The sequence below is a fragment of the Anolis sagrei genome, chromosome 2, assembly GCF_037176765.1.
Source record: "Anolis sagrei isolate rAnoSag1 chromosome 2, rAnoSag1.mat, whole genome shotgun sequence".
Taxonomy (NCBI): domain Eukaryota; kingdom Metazoa; phylum Chordata; class Lepidosauria; order Squamata; family Dactyloidae; genus Anolis; species Anolis sagrei.
Window position 1 is genome coordinate 8,867,462 of NC_090022.1, and position 22,929 is coordinate 8,890,390.

General features: G+C 43.4%; 1 protein-coding gene and 1 pseudogene across 1 annotated transcript; both read right to left on the reverse strand.

Moving 5' to 3' along the window:
- Positions 1-1,548: 1,548 nt before the first annotated feature.
- On the reverse strand, positions 1,549-10,576 carry LOC132766041 (zinc finger protein 665-like). Its single transcript, XM_067465195.1, has 6 exons — positions 10,527-10,576; positions 8,693-9,224; positions 7,586-7,685; positions 7,024-7,103; positions 6,320-6,440; positions 1,549-3,430 (listed from the first exon to the last, which is right to left on the reverse strand). The coding sequence occupies exons 2-6, from the start codon at positions 9,119-9,121 to the stop codon at positions 1,812-1,814; spliced, it is 2,349 nt and encodes a 782-aa protein (XP_067321296.1). The 5' UTR covers positions 9,122-9,224; positions 10,527-10,576; the 3' UTR covers positions 1,549-1,811.
- A 7,169-nt stretch (positions 10,577-17,745) lies between these two features.
- LOC132762807 (zinc finger protein 84-like) overlaps positions 17,746-22,929 on the reverse strand; it is a 32,989-nt pseudogene continuing 27,805 nt past the window's right edge.

Genomic DNA, 22,929 nt, shown 5'->3' on the forward strand with positions numbered 1-22,929 from the left:
GCTGGGTAAGTATGTTGAAATTTTCCTTACTGATTCCTCCATTTAATTTTCTCTTTTTTTCCTACCTCTCTTTATAAATCACACCCACCCTATTTGAAAACAAAAGTATGTATGCTAAGAGAGGATCTGTGTATATTCCACCTGAAAGCACCCGATCCTTCCTGAATAGCCCTTAAAATTAATACCGACCACCAGATTGTTTGTAGAACAAGTAAACTGCATCCATTCAGAGACTGATGAAAAGTAATAGAAACCAGATGAGAGGTACAAATAATTCACAAGAGCTTAGTAGCACTGATCCTATCCTTTAGGACAGTCTTTCCCAATATGATTGTTTCTAAACATGTTTAATTACCAATGTCCCTTGGAAAATGTTAATTGATTCTTTTCTAGTCTGGAGAAAAGATCAAGGTTGAGGAAGGTTGCTTTAAAGCAGTGCCATATTTCCAGTAACTAGTATGCATGGCTTTTTAACCCAGTGTTTCATCTAGGGAGGCCCTGCTCTCGATCCCACCGTCCTCGCAGATGTGTTTGGTGGGGACGAGAGACAGGGCCTTCTCAGTGGTGGCCCTTCAACTATGGAACGCCCTTCCCAGGGATATAAGATCAGCTCCCTCCGTTCTGACATTCCGCAAAAAGGTTAAGACCTGGCTCTTCGAGTAAGCTTTTACTACTGGAGCATAATTAGACGAAAATGAATATATGGAACGACCGACGATGCAATTAGACAATTATTTTAGTACGGAGACACAGAGGATTTTGCTTTTACAGGCTGTATTGTTTTTTATATCACATTTTAAATGTTTTGTTTTTATAATTGTTTTAACTGTATTTTTATAATTGTTATGGCATCGAATTGCTGCATTGTGAACCGCCTTGAGTCGCCTCTATGCACTCTACAGGCAAAGGCAGGATACAAATGCGGTAAATAAATAAATAATGAATTAAGCTTTGTTCCAACTGAAATCATTGCCACACTCCAAGCATTTAAATGGCTTGTCCCCAATGTGACAACTTTGATGATTTATAAGATTTCTCTTCTGACTAAAGCTCTTTTCACACCCCAAGCATATAAATTATTTCTCCCCTGCGTTAGCTGTGTGATGATGAAGAATATTGGATTCGGATTGAAGCCATTTCCACACTAAGAGCATTGAAATAATTTATTTCCAGTTTGACATATTTCATGCTTAAGTAGGTTTTGCTTCTCATTAAAGTTCTTTCCAAGCTTAAGGTTTCACCCCTGAGTGGGTTGATTATTGAAAAAGAAGGCTTGTATTTTCACTGAAGCTCTTTCCACTCTGGTTTTTCTCACGTGAGTTACCTGATGATGAACAAGGATTCCCTTCCGACTGAAGCACTTTCCACACTCTGAGCATCTGAATGGTGTCTCTCCTGTGTGAGGTTTCTCGTGGCGAACAAGGTTTGATTTGTGTCTGAAGCTTTTTCCACACTCTCGTGCATCTGAATGGTGTCTCTCCTGTGTGAGGTTTCTCGTGGCGAACAAGGTTTGATTTGTGTCTGAAGCTTTTTCCACACTCTCGAGCATTTAACTTTTTAAACAGAGGGCCAGGTCACAGTCCCGCAAACTGTTGGAGGGCCGGATTTATAATTTGAAAAAAAAAATTAAAGAATTCCTATGCACTCTGTATATTTCTTATTTGTAGTGCAAAAAACCCCACTTAATACAATAATTAAAATGGAGAACAAATATAATTTTAACAAATATAAACTTATTAGGATTTCAATAGGAAGTGTGGGTCTGCTCCTGGCTGGTGAGATAGGATTGTTGTTGCTGTTGTTGTGTCCTTTCAAGTCTTTTCAGACTTAGGTTGACCTTGAGTGAGGGCCAGGGAAATGACATTGGAGGGCTGTATCCGGCCCCCAGGCCTTAGTTTGAGGACCCCCGATTTAAACGGTTTCTCTCCTGTGTGAGTTTTCCGATGGCGAACAAGGTCTCCTGACAGACTGAAGCCCTTTCCACATTCTGAGCATGTAAATGGTCTTTCTCCTGTGTGAGTTTTCTGGTGGTGAACAAGCTCTCCCTTCCGAATGAAGCTCTTTCCACATTCTGGACATTTAAATGGTCTTTCTCCTGTGTGGGTCTTCTGGTGGTGAACAAGGTCTCCCTTCCATCTGAAGCTCTTTCCACATTGAAAACATTTAAATGGCTTTTCTCCTGTGTGAATTACTTGATGATGCACAAGGTTTGATTTACTACTGAAGTTCTTTCCACACTCTGAGCATTTAAATGGTCTTTCTCCAGTGTGAGTTTTCTGGTGGCAAACAAGGTATCCCTTCTGAATGAAGCTCTTTCCACATTCTGGACATTTAAATGGTCTTTCTCCTGTGTGGGTCTTCTGGTGGTGAGCAAGGTCTCCCTTCCATCTGAAGCTCTTTCCACATTGAAAACATTTAAATGGCTTTTCTCCTGTGTGAATTACTTGATGATGCACAAGGTATGATTTACTACTGAAGCTCTTTCCACACTCTGAGCATTTAAATGGTCTTTCTCCTGTGTGGATCTTCTGGTGGTGAACAAGGCCTCCCTTCTCACTGAAGCTCTTTCCACACTGTGAGCATTTTAATGGTCTTTCTCCAGTGTGAGATTTCTGGTGGCAAACAAGGTCTCCCTTCTCACTGAAGCTCTTTCCACACTGTGAGCATTTAAAAGGTCTCTCTCCTAGGTGAGTTTTCTGGTGGTGAACAAAGTTTGATTTGTGTATGAAGCTCTTTCCACACCCTAAGCATTTAAACAGTCTCTCTCCTGTGTGCGTTTTCTGGTGGTAAACAAGGTTTGATTTGTGTATGAAGCTCTTTCCACACTCTGAGCATTTAAACGGTCTCTGTCCTGTGTGATTTTTCCGATGGCGAACAAGTTCTCCTGACTGACTGAAGCCCTTTCCACATTCTGAGCATTTAAATGGTCTTTCTCCTGTGTGAGTTTTCTGGTGGTGAACAAGGTCTCTCTTCCGAATGAAGCTCTTTCCACATTCTGGGCATTTAAATGGTCTTTCTCCTGTGTGGATCTTCTGGTGGTGAACAAGGTCTCCCTTCCATCTGAAGCTCTTTCCACATTGAAAACATTTAAATGGCTTTTCTCCTGTGTGAATTACTTGATGATGCACAAGGTTTGATTTACTACTGAAGTTCTTTCCACACTCTGAGCATTTAAATGGTCTTTCTCCTGTGTGAGTTTTCTGGTGGCGAACAAGGTATCCCTTCCGAATGAAGCTCTTTCCACACTCTGAGCATTTAAATGGTCTTTCTCCTGTGTGAGTTGCCTGATGACAAACAAGAACTTCCTTCTGACTGAAGCTCTTTCCACACTCCAGGCATTTAAAATGTTCGCCCCTTCTGTGAGTTTTTTGAATTTCCTTCTGATTGAAACTCATTCCATATTCCAAATTTTTAAATGGTATCTCCTCCTCTATTTACATGGTGTAAGAACAAGGGAAGTGTGACCATGTGTTGAAAAAGAAAAAGGATATATTAAAGTTAAAAAATATGCAAATGACAAACTATATTTAGTCAAGATAGCCCTTTATAATACTGGGTGTTAAGAGAAAAACATATCTTTTGTCTTTGCTCTAAATATTATACCAACATATAAGTGTCAAAGTAAATCATAAGTCCTCCAGAGATGGGGAAAATAGGGCTGTTTTCCTTAACCCTGGTTTCTCTGGAATCCCTTGTGCTTCTGGCACAAGAAAGGTATAAAAACCTTTGATCTGCCTGATGCCGCAAAGGTAGGTGAACTTAACCTCATGGCATCACACAAAACAAACATCCAAATTCAGATTAGAAGCCATAATAAAGTTGTAAATGCAAAAAGGACTGAATGAAGATGTGCAGAACTGGAATTTGACATTCTCTCTCTGTTTTGTCACTCTTTATATTATTAATAAAATGTTATTTCTCCCATAAAAAAAAGCATTGGTAGAGGCATGAGGCAAAACCTGTTTTCTATCACAAGCATGGACCGGTATTTAGGAAAGGCAGGATAGAAATGCGGTAAATAAATAAATATTTTTTGTGTATGGAGAAATCTATATATACGTAAGTGTGTATGTACGGACTGCTACTAAATGGCTTGATAGAACTGATTCAAAACGGGTACATAAACCCTTTATGGACCAACTTAAAATACTGACCAGATTTAAAATAAATGGAAAAAGTGGGTGCATGCACATTGATTCACTTCTCTTCAGTGCCTGGAGCGTTCAACCCCTCTCTCTCCTGGAGGCGGGAGTGAACCTGACTAACTAATTGAATTCTCACTAGAGAGTCAAATGGGCCAAACTTTGGACAAAAACATGAGTTATTGCACATCACTGTAAAATATAATAATGTTCTGCATAGTGGAAGGCAGCAGGAAAAGACAAAGGCTGAATTACAGTGGTTCGATCCACTCAAGGAAACCTGCTTATGGAGCAGACTGCTTTGGAAACCTTGGTTGACAGCCTAGAGATGGACCCAGACAAAAGTGGAGAATGTGTCCCAATTGATTCCACTGAACATTTTAGCAGTTCTCAATATCATCAACCATGGTATCCTTCTAGGTCACCTTCCTAGATGGGAATTGGAGGCATTTTACAATGGCTCTGTTCCTCCCTGGAGAGGCAAACCCAGAAAGTGCTGCTGGGAGATTCCTGTTTGATCCCTTGCCTATTGCATGTGGGATTCCTCGGACATCTGTTTCATCCCCTATGCAATTAAAGTATATAAGGGAGAGGTCATTCAGAGTTTTTGAGTGCAGTGCCATCTATATGCAGATGACACCAAGCTCTAATTCTCATTTCCAACTAAATCAGTGTCTATCTCCAGTAATGGGCTGGAGAGGGGCAAATTGAAAGGGAACAGAGACTCAGCCTGTGATGGATGCGGGGTTACATTACCACTGAAGATATGGGTCCAGAGTTCGGGGGACATTCCCTGGACTTGGCATGGAACCTGGAGGCCCAGGTCTCATGCGTAGCCAGGAGTGTCTTGCACATTTTAAATTTGTGCACCACCTGCACCTGTTCCTTGAGAGACCAGCGTTACATGCTTGTTGTATCCCATTTGGATTACTGGAACACTCTACTTGGGACAGCCTTTGAAGATTTTTTAAAGCCTTGACTAGTCCAAAGACTGTTAAGTAGAGCAGCTTAGAGAACACATAAGTCATTTGCTACCATGGCTCCACTGGCTGCCAATTTGTTTCTAGACACATTTTTTTTTGTTGTGTCAGGAGCAACTTGAGAAACTGCAAGTTGCTTCTGGTGTGAGAGAATTGGCCGTCTGCAAGGACATTGCCCAGGGGACGCCCGGATGATTTGATGTTTTTATCTTCTTTGTGGGAGGCTTCTCTCATGTCCCCGCATGAGGAGCTGGAATTGATAGAGGGAGATCATCCACCTCTCCCCGGATTCGAACCTGCGACCTGTCCGTCTTCAGTCCTGCCAGCACAGGGGTTTAACCCACTGCGCCACCGGGAGCTCCTTAGACACAATTCAAACACAGGGAGACCTTGACTTAAGAGTTCAGTTTGTTCCCTGATTGAGTGAACTCAAAATGATCTTATGTCAAAGCAAATTTCCCCACTAAAATGCTAGTAATTTGTTTCAGCCCCCTGAATTGCCACCACATATTTTTGGTTATGTGTTTTTAAATAAGAAAATGAGGTGGAGACGCTTTGATAATATTTTTAAATGCTTTAAAGTGCTTTGTTTTATTTTGTTGTAACTGCTCTGGCATAGAATTGTTGCCTATTGTTAACCGCTCCGAGTCGCCCTTGGGCTGAGAGGGGCGGTATATAAATGTAGTAAATAAATAATACTTTATAAATAAATGTATACATGCAGGAATGAAAACTGCAGAAGACCAACCTCAAGTTCCTCAATGTGGACAAGAGCAAAGCAGACAGCAATCTCCCAAAGCGGTCAAGAGCACGAGGAACGGAGACTGTTCCCTTAAAGCCTTAAAGCCCTGTACTCTCATGCTACAGCTATGTCTGGCACTAGCTCTTAACTCAAAATGTCACTCTTATGTCAAAGCAAAATCAAGGCAGGTTGACAGCTCATACCTCAGGGGAAGCCCTTCCCTCACTCCATCATCAGTGGATGGATGGAAAATAACCAAGTGCCTAGAATTCATAAAATACGGCAACTACACCCAGTTCTTTTCTTGGACTGCTCCCAATGTGGCCCCTATGTGGATATGAAATGAGCTTGCTTTTATGGCTTCAGAGGAAAAGATCTGAAACACTGGACAATTTCAAAGCTGGATGATTTTTAGAACTTGTAAACTGATTTGGTTAAGCAAAATTGAGCTTTACCCAGAGATGACACGATCCCTAAATTCTCCTTCATGACTTGCTGGTGCAAGGCTTTCTGGCTTGGATCCAAGAGGGCCCACTCCTCCTCTGAGAAATCCACAGACACATCTCCAAAAGTCACCTGAAGGGGGAAAAAATGTTATCTGCGAGGTGAAAATGCCACTCAAATGAGAAAAAACCCCACCCAGGCCTTTTGTGATTTACGTCTTTGAATAAGTCATTGAAAACATATCGCATGGAAGGAATTTGGAAAAGAGGGGTTTATTTAGAGCAGGGGTCCTCAAACTAAGGGCTGAGGGCCACATACGGCCCTCCAAGCTCATTTATCTGGCCCTTGCTCAGGGTCAACCTAAGTCTGAAATGACTTGAAAGCACATAACAACAACAATCCTATCTCATCAGCCAAAAGCAGGCCCACACTTCCCATTGAAATACTAATAAGCTTACATTTGTTAAAATTGTTCTTTATTTATTGTATTGTTTTAAAGTGTTTTTTGCACTACAAATAAGGTATGTGCAGTGTACATAGGAATTCATTCATGGTTTTTTTTCTTCAAATTATAATCTGGCCTTCCAACAGTTTGAGGGACTGTGACCTGGCCCTCTGTTTAAAAAGTTTGAGGACCCCTGATTTAGAGGCATGGGAATATCCAAGGGACAAGGAGACTGGGCTTCCCCTCCCCTCCAGGGATCCCACTCCCTACCTGATCTGGTCTCGCAGAATCCCTTCTTAGGAAAGAATCATGAAAAATTGTGCGACTATCACTTAGCTGTGTTTCACTGCCTGTGAAAGAGAGGAAAGATATCAGTGATGGTGAGATTGTTCCCTTTTCCAGGCTGCCCCACAGTTCCTTCCCTTGGAAGCCTGCCGCTCTCCCCTTGCCCCCCAGGGCCCTCTTTGAAATTCCCTCCTTGGACTTGGGTCCCAGATCTTTAAAGTGGACTATTTTGTAAGTCTTCAGTGTGGACTATTTTGTTTTACAGGGATGTTACAACCTAATCCCAGCAAAGATAGAGGATTGACTGCATTCACTTGTGTAGTTGTGCAAATGTAGCAAAGAGCATGTTCACCATCTCAAACATCCAGAGAGAAGAAAAGGAATCAAGTAACTTTGAAAGTGGCACAAAAAAAGTATTGTAGGGAAATGTTTCCTGTCAGCAGCGTTCTTAAGCTCCACAATTTTCCCCCAATTCACACAGCTCAGACATTTCAGGTCTACCTAAAAGGAGGTAAGCAAGCAAGAAGGACCACTGCCCATCCCTTACCAACTGTGATAGATTCTCCATTTGCAGTCTGGACCACACACACGATGTCTAAAGGAGACTCCTCCACCTGACTGGTCTCATCTGCAAAAGACTCCACCACCTGAACAAGCAGCACAGACAACAAGGGAAAAGATAGATTAGAAAAGGAGGGTGGGCTCTCTTTCTTCAACCTGTTCCAGACCACTGGGATTCCAACTGGGACTCAAGACTGGTTTCTTCATTCTGTAGAATAATCTGTCTTTCTATGATTTTGGTGTGGAAATTCAGTCTCTGTTTAGGCATTGCACTCTGCTTCAGGACTCGATCAGAAGTGGAAGGGCTACTGCTGAGAAGAAGGAAGTACTGGGTTGTTATAGGTTTTTTTCGGGCTATATGGCCATGGTCTAGAGGCATTTTCTCCTGACGTTTTGCCTGCATCTATGGCAAGCTCCCTCAGAGGTAGTGAGGTCTGTTGGAACTTGGAAAAAGGGTTTATATATCTGTGGAATGACGAGGGTGGGACAACAGACTCTTGTCTGCTGGAGCTAGGTGTGAATGTTTCTACTGACCACCTTGATTAGCATATAATGGCCTGACAGTGCCTGGAGAAAACTTTTGTTGAGAGGTGATTAGATGAAGCACTTTACATAATCCTGGGGTTGTCATTTGGGGTGACCCTACGGAGGTTCTCAGGCTGAGTGACATAAGTCTGTATATCTGTGCCTTCAGGTTCCTGTGGAGTTACCCCTACTTCTGAATAAGATACAGAATATTCAGAAGTGGTTCAGCCATTTGCTTCCTCTGAATAGACACCACTGGAATTCTCAATACGTTCCTTTTAATCTTCAAAGTTGGCTGTCCTATTAACTTTGGATCATTACACCTGGTGATACCACCCTGAGGAATGGAGAGGACTGCTCCCTCCTCTCCGCAAGAGCCCTTGGGGGTACAAAGGAGCCAATCGAGGCACTCCCAAGTCCCTTTTCCAGGGTGAACACACCTGGGTCCTCCTTTCCGAATGCTTCTCTGAACTCGTTCCAACTTGTTTGTATAATTCTTAAAGTTAGCTACCTGAAACTGAATCCTTCAAAACAATTACTCTTGGTTCCTTGACATTACAAGACGAACCTCTCTCTCTCTCATCTGGGGCTTCTCCAGCTTCCTCTCCTCTTCCTGACTCAGAAGGAAGCCCTCCGCCAAGGCCACGGCCTGGGAACTGGTCTCTGCCCCACATTCCCTCACCCAGCACTCCATCTCTGCAGGAAGGACGGCCAGGAACTGCTCCAGGATCACCAGGTCCAGCATCTCCACCTTGGAGTGTCGCTGGGGCTTCAGCCACAGGTGGCAGAGAGAGTGGAGGCGGCTGCAGACCTCTCGGGGCCCCAAGGCCTCCTCATAGTGGAAATGCAGGAAGCTCTGGCGTGGAAGGTCTGAATGGAGCAGATTGCTCTCCCAGTCTTTCCTCGAAGGGTCCTCCCATAGTGCTCTACTGTTCTCTGCCTCAAGAGCAGAAGAAAATCCTTCTGACTGGGCGACAGCTGGCTCTTGCCCTTCCATCTTGGTTCTGTGCTTCAAGGCTGCCTCCAAACTGGATCAAGATGTGTCCACCTCTTCTCTCAAATGATATTCAAAATGGGAGGACTGGCAGAACTGACATGGCCTGCAAACAAAACAAAATGAATGAGCTCATGTGAAAACAACAACAACAGTCCTATCTCGTCACCCAAAAGCAGGTCCATACTTCCCATTGAAATACCAATAAGTTTATATTTATTAAAATTGTCCTTCATTTTAATTATTGTATTGTTTTTAAGTGGTTTTTTTTTGCACTACAAATGAGATATGTGCAATATGCGTAGGAATTAATTCATGTTTTTTTCCCTTCAAATTATAATCCGGCCCTCCAATAGTTTGAAGGCCCTCTGTTTAAAAAGTTTGAAGACCACTGGCCTAGAATCCTAGAGTTGGAAGAGACCTCATGGGCCATCCAGTCCAACCCTATTCTGCCAAGAAGCAGGAAAATCGCATTCAAAGCACCCCCAACAGATGGCCATTCAGCCTCTGTTTAAAAGCTTCCAAAGGAGGAGTCTCCACCACACTCCGGGGCAGAGAGTTCCACTGCTGAATGGCTCTCCCGGTCAGGAAGTTCTTCCTCATGTTCATGTGGAATCTCCTTTCGTGTAGTTTGAAGCCATTGTTCCCTTGTGTCCTAGTCTGCAGGGAAGCAGAAAACAAGCTTGCTCCCTCCTTCCTGTGGCTTCCTCTCACATATTTATACATGGCTGTCATATCTCCTCTCAGCCTTCTCTTCTTCAGGCTCAACATGCCCAGCTCCTTAAGCCGGTCCTCATAGGGCTTGTTCCCCAGACCCTTGATCATTTTAGTCGCCCTCCTCTGGACACATTCCAGCTTGTCAATATCTCTCTTGAATCGTGGTGAAAGATGGCCATCCAGCCTCTGTTTAAAAGCTTCCAAAGAAGGAGCCTCCACCACACTCCAAGGCAGAGAGTTCCACTGCTGAACGGCTCTCACAGTCAGGAAGTTCTTCCTCATGTTCAGGTGGAATCTCCCTTCTTGTAGTTTGAAGCCATTGTTCCCTTGCGTCCTAGTCTCCAGGGAAGCAGAAAACAAGCTTGCTCCCTCCTCCCTGTGGCTTCCTCTCACATATTTATACATGGCTATCATATCTCCTCTCAGCTTTCTCTTCTTCAGGCTAAACATGCCCAGGTCCTTAAGCCGCTCCTCGTAGGGCTTGTTCTTGATCATTTTAGTTGATCCTCTCGTCTTCCAGCCCTAACAGCTGCCATGGAAGGCCTTCCGCTGCCTGAGGCCGAGGGGCTGCCCTTCTAGATGGGAGAGGCTCAAGGAACTGCAGGGGAGGCCGAGGAGACTCCCCAACGGCGCCCCCCTTCATTCCCTGTCTCTCTCTCTCTCTCCGGGACAGAAGAGGGAAGGGACCCACCTGCAGCACCATCCCTCGGAGGACTGACTCCCTCCCGGAAGTGGCGCTCTCCCTCCTCTCCCTCAGAGGACCCCCTGAATGTAAACAAAGCCTCTTCCGGTGCCCGTCTAGGAAGAGACGCGCTCACCACTCGCCGGAAGGGGCGGGGCTTGGGCTGTGGGAGGCCCTCTCTCCCTCTTTCCCCTCTAAGAATCCTGGGCTCGGCTTCTCAGGAAGCCTCTGTGGGAAGAAGAGGGGAAAGGGACATGGCTGGCTTTCCTGCAAGCATGGCTGAGGGATGCAGGAGGAGGACAAGACCTATGAGGAGCGGCTTAAAGAGCTGGCCATTGGTTGTGGTTCTGGGTTTGAGCCTGCCACTTTTGGACTCTCGCTTGCTGAGGTGTTCCAGCGAGTGTCTCTGTAGATCTTAGAAAACTATTTCTAGATTTAAATCGTTGATGTGCTGGCTGATACCCAAACAGGGGATGAGCTGGAGATGTCTCTGCCTTGGTCCTTTCACTATTGGCTGCTACTTCCTGGCAGATGTCAGGTGGTGCAATACCGGCTAAGCAGTGTAATTTCTCCAGTGGTGTAGGGCACAGACACCCTGTGATAATACGGCATGTCTCATTAAGAGCCACATCCACTGTTTTAGCGTGGTGAGATGTGTTCCACACTGGGCATGCGTACTCAGCAGCAGAGTAGCACAGCGCAAGGGCAGATGTCTTCACTGTGTCTGGTTGTGATCCCCAGGTTGTGCCAGTCAGCTTTCGTATGATATTGTTTCTCGCGCCCACTTTTTGCTTGATGTTCAGGCAGTGCTTCTTGTAGGTAAGAGCACGGTCCAGAGTGACTCTCAGGTATTTGGGTGCGCTGCAATGCTCCAGGTGGTGCAATACCGGCTAGACAGTGTAATTTTCCGGTGGTGTAGGACGCAGACACCCCATGATAATGCAGCATGTCTTATTAAGAGCCACATCCACTGTTTTAGCGTGGTGAGATGTGTTCCTCACTGGGCATGCGTACTCAGCAGCAGAGTAGCCCCCGGTGGCGCAGTGGGTTAAACCCCTGTGCCGGTAGGACTGAAGACCGACAGGTCGCAGGTTTGAATCCGGGGAGAGGCGGATGAGCTCCCTCTGTCAGCTCCAGCTCCTCGTGCGGGGACATGAGAGAAGCCTCCCACAAGGATGATAAAAACATCAAATCATCCAGGCGTCCCCTGGGCAACGTCCTTGCAGACGGCCAATTCTCTCACAACAGGAGTCACTCCTGACACGACAAAAAAAACCCAGAGTAGCATAGCACAAGGGCAGATGTCTTCACTGTGCCTGGTTGTGACCCCCAGGTTGTGCCAGTCAGCTTTCGTATGATAGTAATATATAATACTGATGTTGTACTATGCTAATAATATAATGTATTGTAATGTATATGTATCTTGTAAGCCGTTCTAATTCTCCTTCGGGGTGAGAAGGGCAGCATATACATGTCATAAATAAATACATAGATTTGTTGAGTTATTTATTTATTATTTTATTTATTGAGAGCTTTTATAGGCCGATTTTCTCGAGCTCCGAGGAGGGACTCAGGCCGGCTAACAACAGAAAATCAATATACAAATAAACTAAAGCATAATACCCCCCCCCCCCCCAATAAAAAGACCCACTCTACATTTTGGTGCAGTTTGAGCGAGGATGGACCATGGATGACGGGACTTGCAGTAGTTTAACTCACTTCCTTAGAGCTCTGTGGCTCACACCAAGGACGGATCAGGACCAAACTTGGCACACAGAGGTCCAATGGCCCACTTTAAAACCTGGTGCAGTTTAGGGCAGGATGGGCCATGAATGATGGGATTTGCAGTACATCACCTGATTCACTTCCTACAGAGTAGCTCCTACAAATCACAGACCAGGCCCAAACTTGGCGCACAGAGTACTCATGACCTACTCTACATCCTGATGCAGTTCTAAGGGGGGTGGACCATGGATGATGGGACTTCCAGTAACAGTCATCCAATGACTGATCAAGACCAAATTGGCACACAGAGCCCTCATGACCCACTCTACATCCTGGTGCACTTTGGAGGAGGGTGGACCATGCATGATGGGACTTCAAGTACCTTCACTCACTTACTGAAAACAATGCAACTGTCATCCAATGACCAATAAAGACCAAACTTGGCATACAGAACCGCCATTACCCACTTTCTCTAATAACCCAGGCAGCGCTGGGTCCCCAAGCTAGTATAGAATAAAGTCAGATTTCTAAACATGCCTTTTCTTCAGGCCAAACTAGATTAATTCTCACTTACATATTTTAAGAAGCACCATGTGTTTTTAGAGATTGAAGACACACACGCACATCTGTAATATATTTTTTATTATTATTTATGTTATAGATAGGACAAGAAATATTCACAGTATCAGTTATGCTTTATTAGATATTTCAGAAAAGAAAACAGAGTTCCACGTACACAGAATTACGTAGCACACAGGGCTGTTTGTCATGAATCGAACCCATTCCAACACTTCTCATTTAAATGAATCTCTAACCCTGAATATACACGACAGGAAATATTTACAGTAATCAGTATGAATGAATAGATAAAAACCCTGACATATCCTTCCTTTAGCTCTCAAAATATTTTGAGTTAAAAAACCCTGACATATCCTTCCTTTAGCTCTCAAAATATTTTCAGTTATGATTTTAAAAATTATACTGCAAATATAATGCATACTATAAACATGTACACATATATAGACATCCTGCCACACACAGTACAGTTATCCCTCATCCCGCCCACAGTGCACCCACCACTTTGGCTTCTGTCACTAATTCTCGTAGAGTTTATGCGCATTTTATTTACCCCTCTATAATTCTAGAACAATAGATTCCTCTTGTTTTTATGTCTTAAATTAGTCTGTCAGATATGCTAAAGCCAGATTCCAGTTTCTTCCAAAAACTTCATGGCTTTCATTTTCAAATTGCTAGAAATCTTGGTCAGCTGTGTGTAATTCCATAGTTTGCTCCTCCAATTTTTCATGCTTAGTGTTTTTTCAACTTTTCAGTCTTTCACAATCGTTATCCATGTAGCCGCAAAGCTGTACTGGCAAATTCTTCTGTCTAACTACTCCAGATTGTCTCTGAATATTTATTATTTACAGTATTTGTATACCGCTTTTCTCACTCCGAGGGGGACTCAATAACCCTAATAGCCACTTCCTTGGACTTTTTAAACTTTGTTGTGGATCTTTTAATTTGTTTTCTTAATAATATTTTTCCAATAAGCCTGCACCAATTCGCAAGACCGCCACACATGGAAGAAGGTCCCTTTATTTTGCACCTGCAAAAGGAACCCCCGGTGGCACAATGGGTTAAACCCTTGTGCTGTCAGGACTGAAGATTGACAGGTTAGAGCAGGGGTCCTCAAACCTTTTAAACAGAGGGCCAGGTCACAACCCCTCAAACTGTTGGAGGGCCAAATTATAATTTGAAAAAAACATGAATGAATTCCTGTGCACACTGCACGTATCTTATCTGTAATGCAAAAAACACTTTAAAACAATACAATAATTAAAATGAAGAACAATGTTAACAAATATAAACTTACCGTATATACTCGAGTATAAGCCGAGGCACCTAATTTTACCACAAAAAACTGGGAAAACATATTGACTCGAGTATAAGCCGAGGGTGGGAAATGCAGCCGCTACAGGTAAATTTCAAAATAAAAATAGATACCAATAAAATGCGCAATTCCAGAGGTTAGCTAGAAGAGATAAGGAACTATTTTTAAATAAGCAATGCATGGAAGTGGAAGAAGACAACAGAATAGGAAGGACAAGAGACCTCTTCCAGAAAATTAGAAACATTGGAGGTAAATTTCAGGCAAAAATTGGTATGATAAGAAACAAAGATGGCAGGGACCTAACAGAAGCTGAAGAGATCAAGAGAAGGTGGCGAGACTATACAGAAGATCTGTATAGGAAGGATAATAATATTGAGGATAGTTATGATGGTGTGGTGAATGAATTAGAACCAGACATCCTGAGGAGTGAGGTTGAATGGGCCTTAAGAAGCATTGCTAACAACAAGGCAGCAGGAGACGACGGGATCCCAGCTGAACTGTTTAAAATCTTAAAAGATGATGCTGTCAAGGTGATGCATGCCATTTGCCAGCAAATATGGAAAACACAAGAATGGCCATCAGACTGGAAAAAATCAACTTATATCCCCATACCAAAAAAGGGAAATGCGAAGGACTGTTCCAACTTCCGTACAGTGGCCCTTATTTCTCATGCCAGTAAGGTAATGCTCAAGATCCTGCAAGGAAGACTCCAGCAATACATGGAGCGAGAGTTGCCAGATGTTCAAGCTGGGTTTAGAAAAGGCAGAGGAACGAGAGACCAGATTGCCAATATCCGCTGGATAATGGAGAAAAGCAGGGAGTTTCAGAAAAACATCTACTTCTGCTTCATTGACTATTCTAAAGCCTTTGACTGTGTGGATCATAATAAATTGTGGCAAGTTCTTGGTGGGATGGGCATCCCAAGCCACCTTGTCTCTCTCCTGAGGAATCTGTACAAGGACCAAGTAGCAACAGTCAGAACTGACCACGGAACAACAGACTGGTTCAAGATTGGGAAAGGCGTCCGGCAAGGCTGCATCCTCTCACCCAACCTTTTTAACTTGTATGCAGAACACATCATGCAATGTGCGGGGCTGGATGAATGCAAAGCTGGGGTGAAAATTGCTGGAAGAAACATTAACAACCTCAGATATGCAGATGACACCACTCTGATGGCCGAAAGCGAGGAGGAGCTGAGGAGCCTTCTAATCAAGGTGAAAGAAGAAAGCGCAAAAGCCGGGTTGCGGCTAAACGTCAAAAAAACCAAGATTATGGCAACAAGAATGATTGACAACTGGAAAATAGAGGGAGAAACCGTGGAGGCCGTGACAGACTTTGTATTTCTAGGTGCAAAGATTACTGCAGATGCAGACTGTGGCCAGGAAATCAGAAGACGCTTCCTTCTTGGGAGGAGAGCAATGTCCAGTCTCGATAAAATAGTGAAGAGTAGAGACATCAGACTGGCAACAAAGATCCGCCTAGTCAAAGCCATGGTCTTCCCTGTAGTCACCTACGGATGTGAGAGCTGGACCTTAGGGAAGGCTGAGCGAAGGAAGAGAGATGCTTTTGAGCTGTGGTGTTGGAGGAAAGTGCTGAGAGTGCCTTGGACTGCGAGAAGATCCAACCAGTCCATCCTCCAGGAAATAAAGCCCGACTGCTCACTGGAGGGAAGGATACGAGAGACAAAGCTGAAGTCCTTTGGCCACATCATGAGGAGACAGGAAAGCCTAGAGAAGACAATTATGCTGGGGAAAGTGGAAGGCAAAAGGAAGAGGGGCCGACCAAGGGCAAGATGGATGGATGGCATCCTTGAAGTGACTGGACTGACCTTGAGGGAGCTGGGGGTGGTAACGGCCGACAGGGAGCTCTGGCGTGGGCTGGTCCATGAGGTCACGAAGAGTCGGAGACGACTGAACGAATGAACAACAACAACAACCAATAAAATTACATTAATTGAGGCACCAGGAGGTGAAATGTTTTTGAATAATTACATAAAACTGTGATTTGAGATAAGACTGCCCAACTCTGATTAAATCATTATTTTAACCTTCTTCAATGTAAATATACTTACACATTCTTCCAACAATAATAAAGAGAATAAAATAATAAATGTAATAATAATAATAAAGTAAAATAATGGCAATGCCACAATAACAGTAATAATAGAGCAAAATAATAAAGGCAATAATAGAGTAAAATAATAAAAGCATTAATAATAAAGTATAACAAATGTAATAATAATAATAGGGTAAAATACTGTAATTGTAATAATAATAAAAAAGTAAAATAATACACGAAATAAAAATAATACTAATAACAGAATAAAATAATAAATAACCTTGACTCAAATATAAGCCGAGGGGAGCTTTTTTAGCCTAAAAAGGGGGCTGAAAAACTAGGTTTATACTCGAGTATATATAGTATTAGTATTACGATGGGAAATGTGGACCTGCTTTTGGCTGATGAGATAGGATTGTTGCTGTTGTGTGCTTTCAAGTTATTTCAGACTTAGGTTGACCCTGAGTGAGGACTGGATAAATGACCTTGGAGGACCGTATCTGGACCCCAGGCCTTAGTTTGAGGACCCCTGGGCTAGAGGTTTGAATCCGGGGAGAGTGTGGATGAGCTCCCTCTGTCAGCTCCAGTTCCTTATGTGGGAACATGAGAAACGACTCCCACAAGGATGGTAAAACATCAAACGTCCCCTGGGCAATGTCCTTGCAGACGAACGATACTCTCACACCAGAAGCGACTTGCAGTTTCTCAAGTCGCTCCTGACACACACACACAAAAAGACCTCCAACAAAATCCTGATTATCTATTTTAGATAGGAAGAGCTGGGGTTGTGTAACACCTATTTTATACAAATTTTATACAAATTGTCTGTAATTGAAGCCACCACTGTAAACTTGGTAAATCACATCCTTCTTTTGTTTAGACCTTAGCAAACAGACTCAATGCAAAATTATTCCATTAATATCACAATATACAGAAAAGACTCAGAATTTGAAACGCGCCTTTTCTTCAGGCTAAAAACTAGATGAATTCTCACTTATTTTAGAAAACATGTTTTTTTGAGATTGTATATATACACACAACTGTGATAGATTTTCTATTATTTCTACGTTACAGATAGGACAAGAAATTTATCAGTTATGCTTTATTAGATATTTCATAAAAGGAAACCCAGTCCCACATATATAGAACTATATGACACACAGGGCTGTTAGTCATTAATCAAACCCATTCCCACACTTCTTATCAAAGTTGTCATTTAAATATATATTTAATCTTGAATATACATAACAGGAAGTAGTTGCATGAATGGATGGGAAAAAAATGAAATATCCTTCCTTTGGCTCTCAAAATATTATCGCTTATGTTTAATGAGATATTTCATAAAAGAAAATTGATCAGGTTATTATTTTCCCCAAAAGCCATAGCTTTAAAATTCAGTATTTCTATGACAGCGATTCATGCCCCCTCTGATGTAAAACAAAGGAAATTGCTTTTACCACATGAGTTGAGTATTTCTTTACAAAGAAGGCTTGTACAGGGTTAGTCAAAATGCATAGGCCAATAAGCCATTCAATTGAATGGCTTATTGGCCTATGCATTTTGACTAACCCTGTATTTCAACTGCATCTCTTTCCACATTCTGGTTTTTCTCCGCTGTGAGTTGCCTGATGACGAACAAGGTGTGATTTCTGACTGAAGCTCTTTCCACACTCTAAGCATTTAAATGGCTTTTCTCCTGTGTGAGTTGCCTCATGACAAGCAAGATGTATTTTTCAATTCAAGCTCTAAAGGTACATCTTTTTTCAAAAGTGAAAATGACTTTTTTCTTGTGTGAGTTGCTTGGTGACGAATAAGGTTTGCCTTTTGACTGAAGCTCTTTCCACACTCTGGGCATTTAAATGGCTTTTCCCTTGTGTGAGTTGCCTGATGCCGAACAAGGCCTCCCTTATGACTGAAGCTCTTTCCACACTCTGAGCATGCAAATGGCTTTTCTCCTGTGTGAATTCTCTGATGGTAAACAAGGGCTGCGTTATGACTGAAATTCTTCCCACACTCCGAGCATTTAAATGGTCTCTCTCCTATGTGAGCTTGCTGATGATAAACAAGGCTTGCCTTCTGACTGAAGTTCTTCCCACACTCCAGACATTTAAATGGCTTTTCTCCAGTGTGAGTTGCCTGGTGACGAATAAGGTTTCGATTTTGACTAAAACTCTTTTCACATTCCGAACATTTAAATGGTCTCTCTCCTCTGTGAGCTGCCTGATGACGAAGGAGGCCGAACTTCTGAGAGAAGCTTTTCCCACACTCCAAGCATGTAAATGGTTTCTCTCCTGTGTGAGTTCCCTGATGACAAATAAGGTTTCTCTTGTGACTGAAGGTCTTTCCACACTCCAAGCACTGAAACGGTCTCTCTCCTGTGTGAGTTGCCTGGTGACGAAGAAGGTCTGATTTGTGATGGAAGTTCTTTCCACACTCCAAGCATTCAAATGGTTTATCCCTTGTGTGAGTTTCTTGAGAAAAGAGGTGTGCTTCGTTCCAATAGAAATTCATTCCATCTTCCAAATATTTAAATGATGCCTCCGCTATTCACATGGTTTGAGAACAAGGGAAGTGAGGCCATGTGTTGAAAAGAAAAAAGTTATATTAGAATAATGTTAAAAAGTATACAAATTACAAAATGCATTTAATCGAGACAGCCCTTCCCAACACTGGCAGTTAAGAGAAAACCCCTAAATATTATACCAAGATATAAGCCACAAAGTAAGTCATAACTCAACCAGGACTGGGGAAAATATAGCTGTTTTCTTTAGCCCTAGCTTCTCGAATCCCCTGTACTTCTGGCACAAGAAAGGTAAAAATTGGGTTATAGGTTTTTTGGGTTGTATGGCCATGTTCTAGAAGCATTCTCTCCTGACATTTCGCCTGCATTTTGTGGCAATCATCCTAGAGCAGTGTTTCTCAACCTTGCTAATGCCGCGACCCCTTAAATACACAGTTTCTCGTGTTGTTATGACCCCCAACCATAAAATTATATTCCTTGCTACTTCATAACTGTAATTTTGGCACTGTTATGAATCATGATGTAAATATCTGATATGCAGGATGTATTTTCTGCTTTAAGTCGCCCGTGGGCTGAGAAAAACGGTATATAAATATAGTAAATAAATAAATGACATAATTTTTCAGTCACTGGACCAAACTTGGCACAAATATCCGATACACCCAAATCTGTATACTGGTGGGATTTGGGGAGGGGTTCATTTTGTCATTTGGGAGTTGCAGTTGCTGGGATTTATAGTTCACCTACAATCAAAGAGAATTCTGAACTCCACCAAAGATGGAATTGAACCAAACTTGGCAAACAGAACTTCCATGACCAACAGAAAATACTGGAAGGGTTTGGTGGGCATTGAACTAGAGTTTGGCAGTTATAGTTCACCTACATCCAGAGAGCACTATGGACTCAAACAATGATGGATCTGGACCAAACTTGGCACCAATATGCCCAAATGTGAACCCAATATGCCCAAATGTGAACACTGGTGGAGTTTGGGGGAAATAGAATCTTGACATTTGGGAGCTGTAGTTTCTGGGATTTATAGTTCACCTATAATCAAAGAGCATTCTGAACCCCACCAACGATAGCATTGTGCCAAACTTCCCACAAAAATCCCCATGACCAACAGAAAATACAGTACTGTGTTTTCTGATGGTCTTTGGTGACCACTCTGACACTCCCTCGTGACTCCCCCAGGGGTCCCGACCCCCAGGTTGAGAAACACTATCCTAGAGGTTGTGAGGATGCCTGCCACAGATGCAGGCGAAACGTCAGGAGAGAATGCTTCTAGAACATGGCCATACAACCCGAAAAACCCACAACAACCCAGTGATTCCGGCCATGAAAGCCTTCGACAATACAAGGTAAAAACCCTTGATCTGCCTGATGCCACAAAGGTAGATGAACTTAACTTAACAGCATCAGGCAGCAGAACAAACATCAAAATTTCAATGAGAAGCCAGAATACAGTTGCCATTAGAAAAAGGATTAATTGAAGCTGTACAAATTTGGAGTTTGACATTCTCCCTCTGTTTTGTCATTCCCTGCAGGATATAATTAGCAGCTTGGGCCACTCACAAAAATCTTTTGGATTTGGTTTTATTATTCACACCTCTATAGCTCAAGAAAAAAAATGCTAATACCCCCCCCCCCCCCCCCCCCGCTGCCGCTTTTCTTTCCAATCTCATTCCACACTTCCATCGTCCTTATCAGTTTTCCCCATGAGAAAAGTTAGTCCATTCAGCTGCTCTCAAATTGTTCCACCGACAGCCTTGCTGACCCCGAGCTGTCATGGAGAGGCTTTACGGCGACTTCCTGAACAGCAGAAATAAGCTCTTTACACTTATTAGTATTATTAAAAATTATTTCTCCCATTTTAATCCCCGATGGCTTCCTACCTTTGATTTTCTCTACTTTGGAATTAGTACCGGCATGAGGAAAAACCTCTTATATATCATTAGCTTCACAAGCATGGACTGTTATTTATTGCATTACTTTTTGGTGTATGAAGAAATCAATATATACATAAATCAAAGTGTGTATGTATGGACTGCAAAGGCTCCTAAATTGTTTGATAGAACTGCTCTACTCCTCCTTTCCAACTAAACCAATGTCTCTCACCAGCAATGGGCTGGAGAGGGGCAAACTGAAGCTTATTCCAGAGTAGGCAGAGGTGCTATTGGTAGGTCAGAAGGCAGGTAAGGGAATAGGGATTCAGCCTGTGATGGATGGGGTTACATTACCACTGAAGACACAGGTTCGCAGTTTGGGGGACACTCCTTGGACTTGGTGTGGAATCTGTATTTTACAGAGTGTTTTAAAATTATTATGTATTTTGATTATGTCTTTTACCAATGTTGTAACCCACCTTGTGCTGTAAAGTAGGTAAGAAATAAAATTATTATTATTATTATTATTATTATTATTATTATTATTTCAAACACAACAAGATGAGTCCACAGCAGACACTCTGCTGGCTGTTGTATTGGATCACACGTCAGACACTTCCCAAGTGTCTAGGACTGTGTGATGTATCGGCGAGTAATGCGTGCAGATCCCAGTAAGGTGGCCTTCTGCAGCTGCCAGATGGTAATTTTGTGAGTGCCAATTGTGTTTAAGTGCATGCCAACGTCTTTAGGCACTGCACCCAGTGTGCCGATCACCACTGGGACCACCTTGACTGTTCTTGTGCCAGTCTTTGCAGTTGTTGTTGTTATTATTATTATTAGTTACCATGGCTCTACTGGCTTCCAATTAGTTTCTAGACAGAATTCAAATTGCTGGTTATGACCTATAAAGACCTAAATGGCTCAGGTCCAGGCTATTTGATTGATTGTATCCCCTTGTACAAACCTACCTAGGCGCTAAAATCCCCAAGTGAAGCCCTTGTCTCACTCCCACCACCATCACAAGCATGATTGGTGGATGGAAAATAACCTAGAATTATCTAATGTGGCAACTCCACCCAAGTGCCAATTGTCTTCTTGGGCTGACCCCTATCTGGATATGGAGTGAGCTTATTTTCTATGGCTTCAGAGGAAGAGATCTGAAACACGGGATAATTTTTAGAACTTGTAAACTGATTTGGTTAACTACAAGCATAATGGAGCTTTACCCAGAGATGACACGATCCCTAAATTCTCCTCCATGACTTGTTGGTGCAAGGCTTTTTGTCTTGGATCCAAGAGGGCCCACTCCTCCTCCGAGAAATCCACAGACACATCTTCAAATATCACCTGAAAGGGAAAACATGTTATTTGAGAGGAGAAAATGCCAACCAAGTGGGGGGGGGGGGACCCCCAGGCAATTAGTGATTTATGACTTTGAATAAGTCCTTCACTGAAAACATCTTTTATGGAAGGAATGTAGATGAAAGAGGTTCATTTAGAGCAGGGGTCGGGAACCTTCGGCCCTCCAGGTGTGGTGGACTTCAACTCCCACAATTCCTTGAGGCTCGGCATTCGCCCCAAAGGCTTACCTTGGTCCAACGAGGTTTGTTTGGCTCTTTTTCATGGAGGACGGGCAGCAAAGGGGGAGAGACGAGCGTAACGTAGCTGTGCAGATGGCGAGGAAGGATGCGGAGCCCACAGACTGGCCTCGGAGGGAGAGAGCGGGCGGAAACCCCTGCGGGCAACGCGCCTCCTCGCCGCTTCGGCCCTTAGCAACCGCCCCGCATGGACCCCCTCCCTAGCTATAGCCACTTAACTGCAGGTCACATGTTACTAGCAAGGCTATTTCTAGTGCCACAGAACTTTCTTGTGCCCCTCTCCCCCAAAATGCATGGCAGGACACTACAGGGCCTGGCCATGCCCCTCTGTATAAGTGTGACATCCCCCCCCCCCCATTTTGTCCAAGAGGGCAACAACATTCCCTGTCTCTGTAAACAGCGCAGAGCCCTTTCCCTCCAGCCTTCGCCTTCCCTTTTCCCGGACAAGCTCTGCACGACGTCACTCAGCCGGCGTCGTTGCTAGGGAGGGGGTCCATGCGGGGCGGTTGCTAAGGGCCGAAGCGGCGAGGAGGCGCGTTGCCCGCAGGGGTTTCCGCCCGCTCTCTCCCTCCGAGGCCAGTCTGTGGGCTCCGCATCCTTCCTCGCCATCTGCACAGCTACGTTACGCTCGTCTCTCCCCCTTTGCTGCCTGTCCTCCATGAAAAAGAGCCAAACAAACCTCGTTGGGCCAAGGTAAGCCTTTGGGGCGAATGCCGAGCCTCAAGGAATTGTG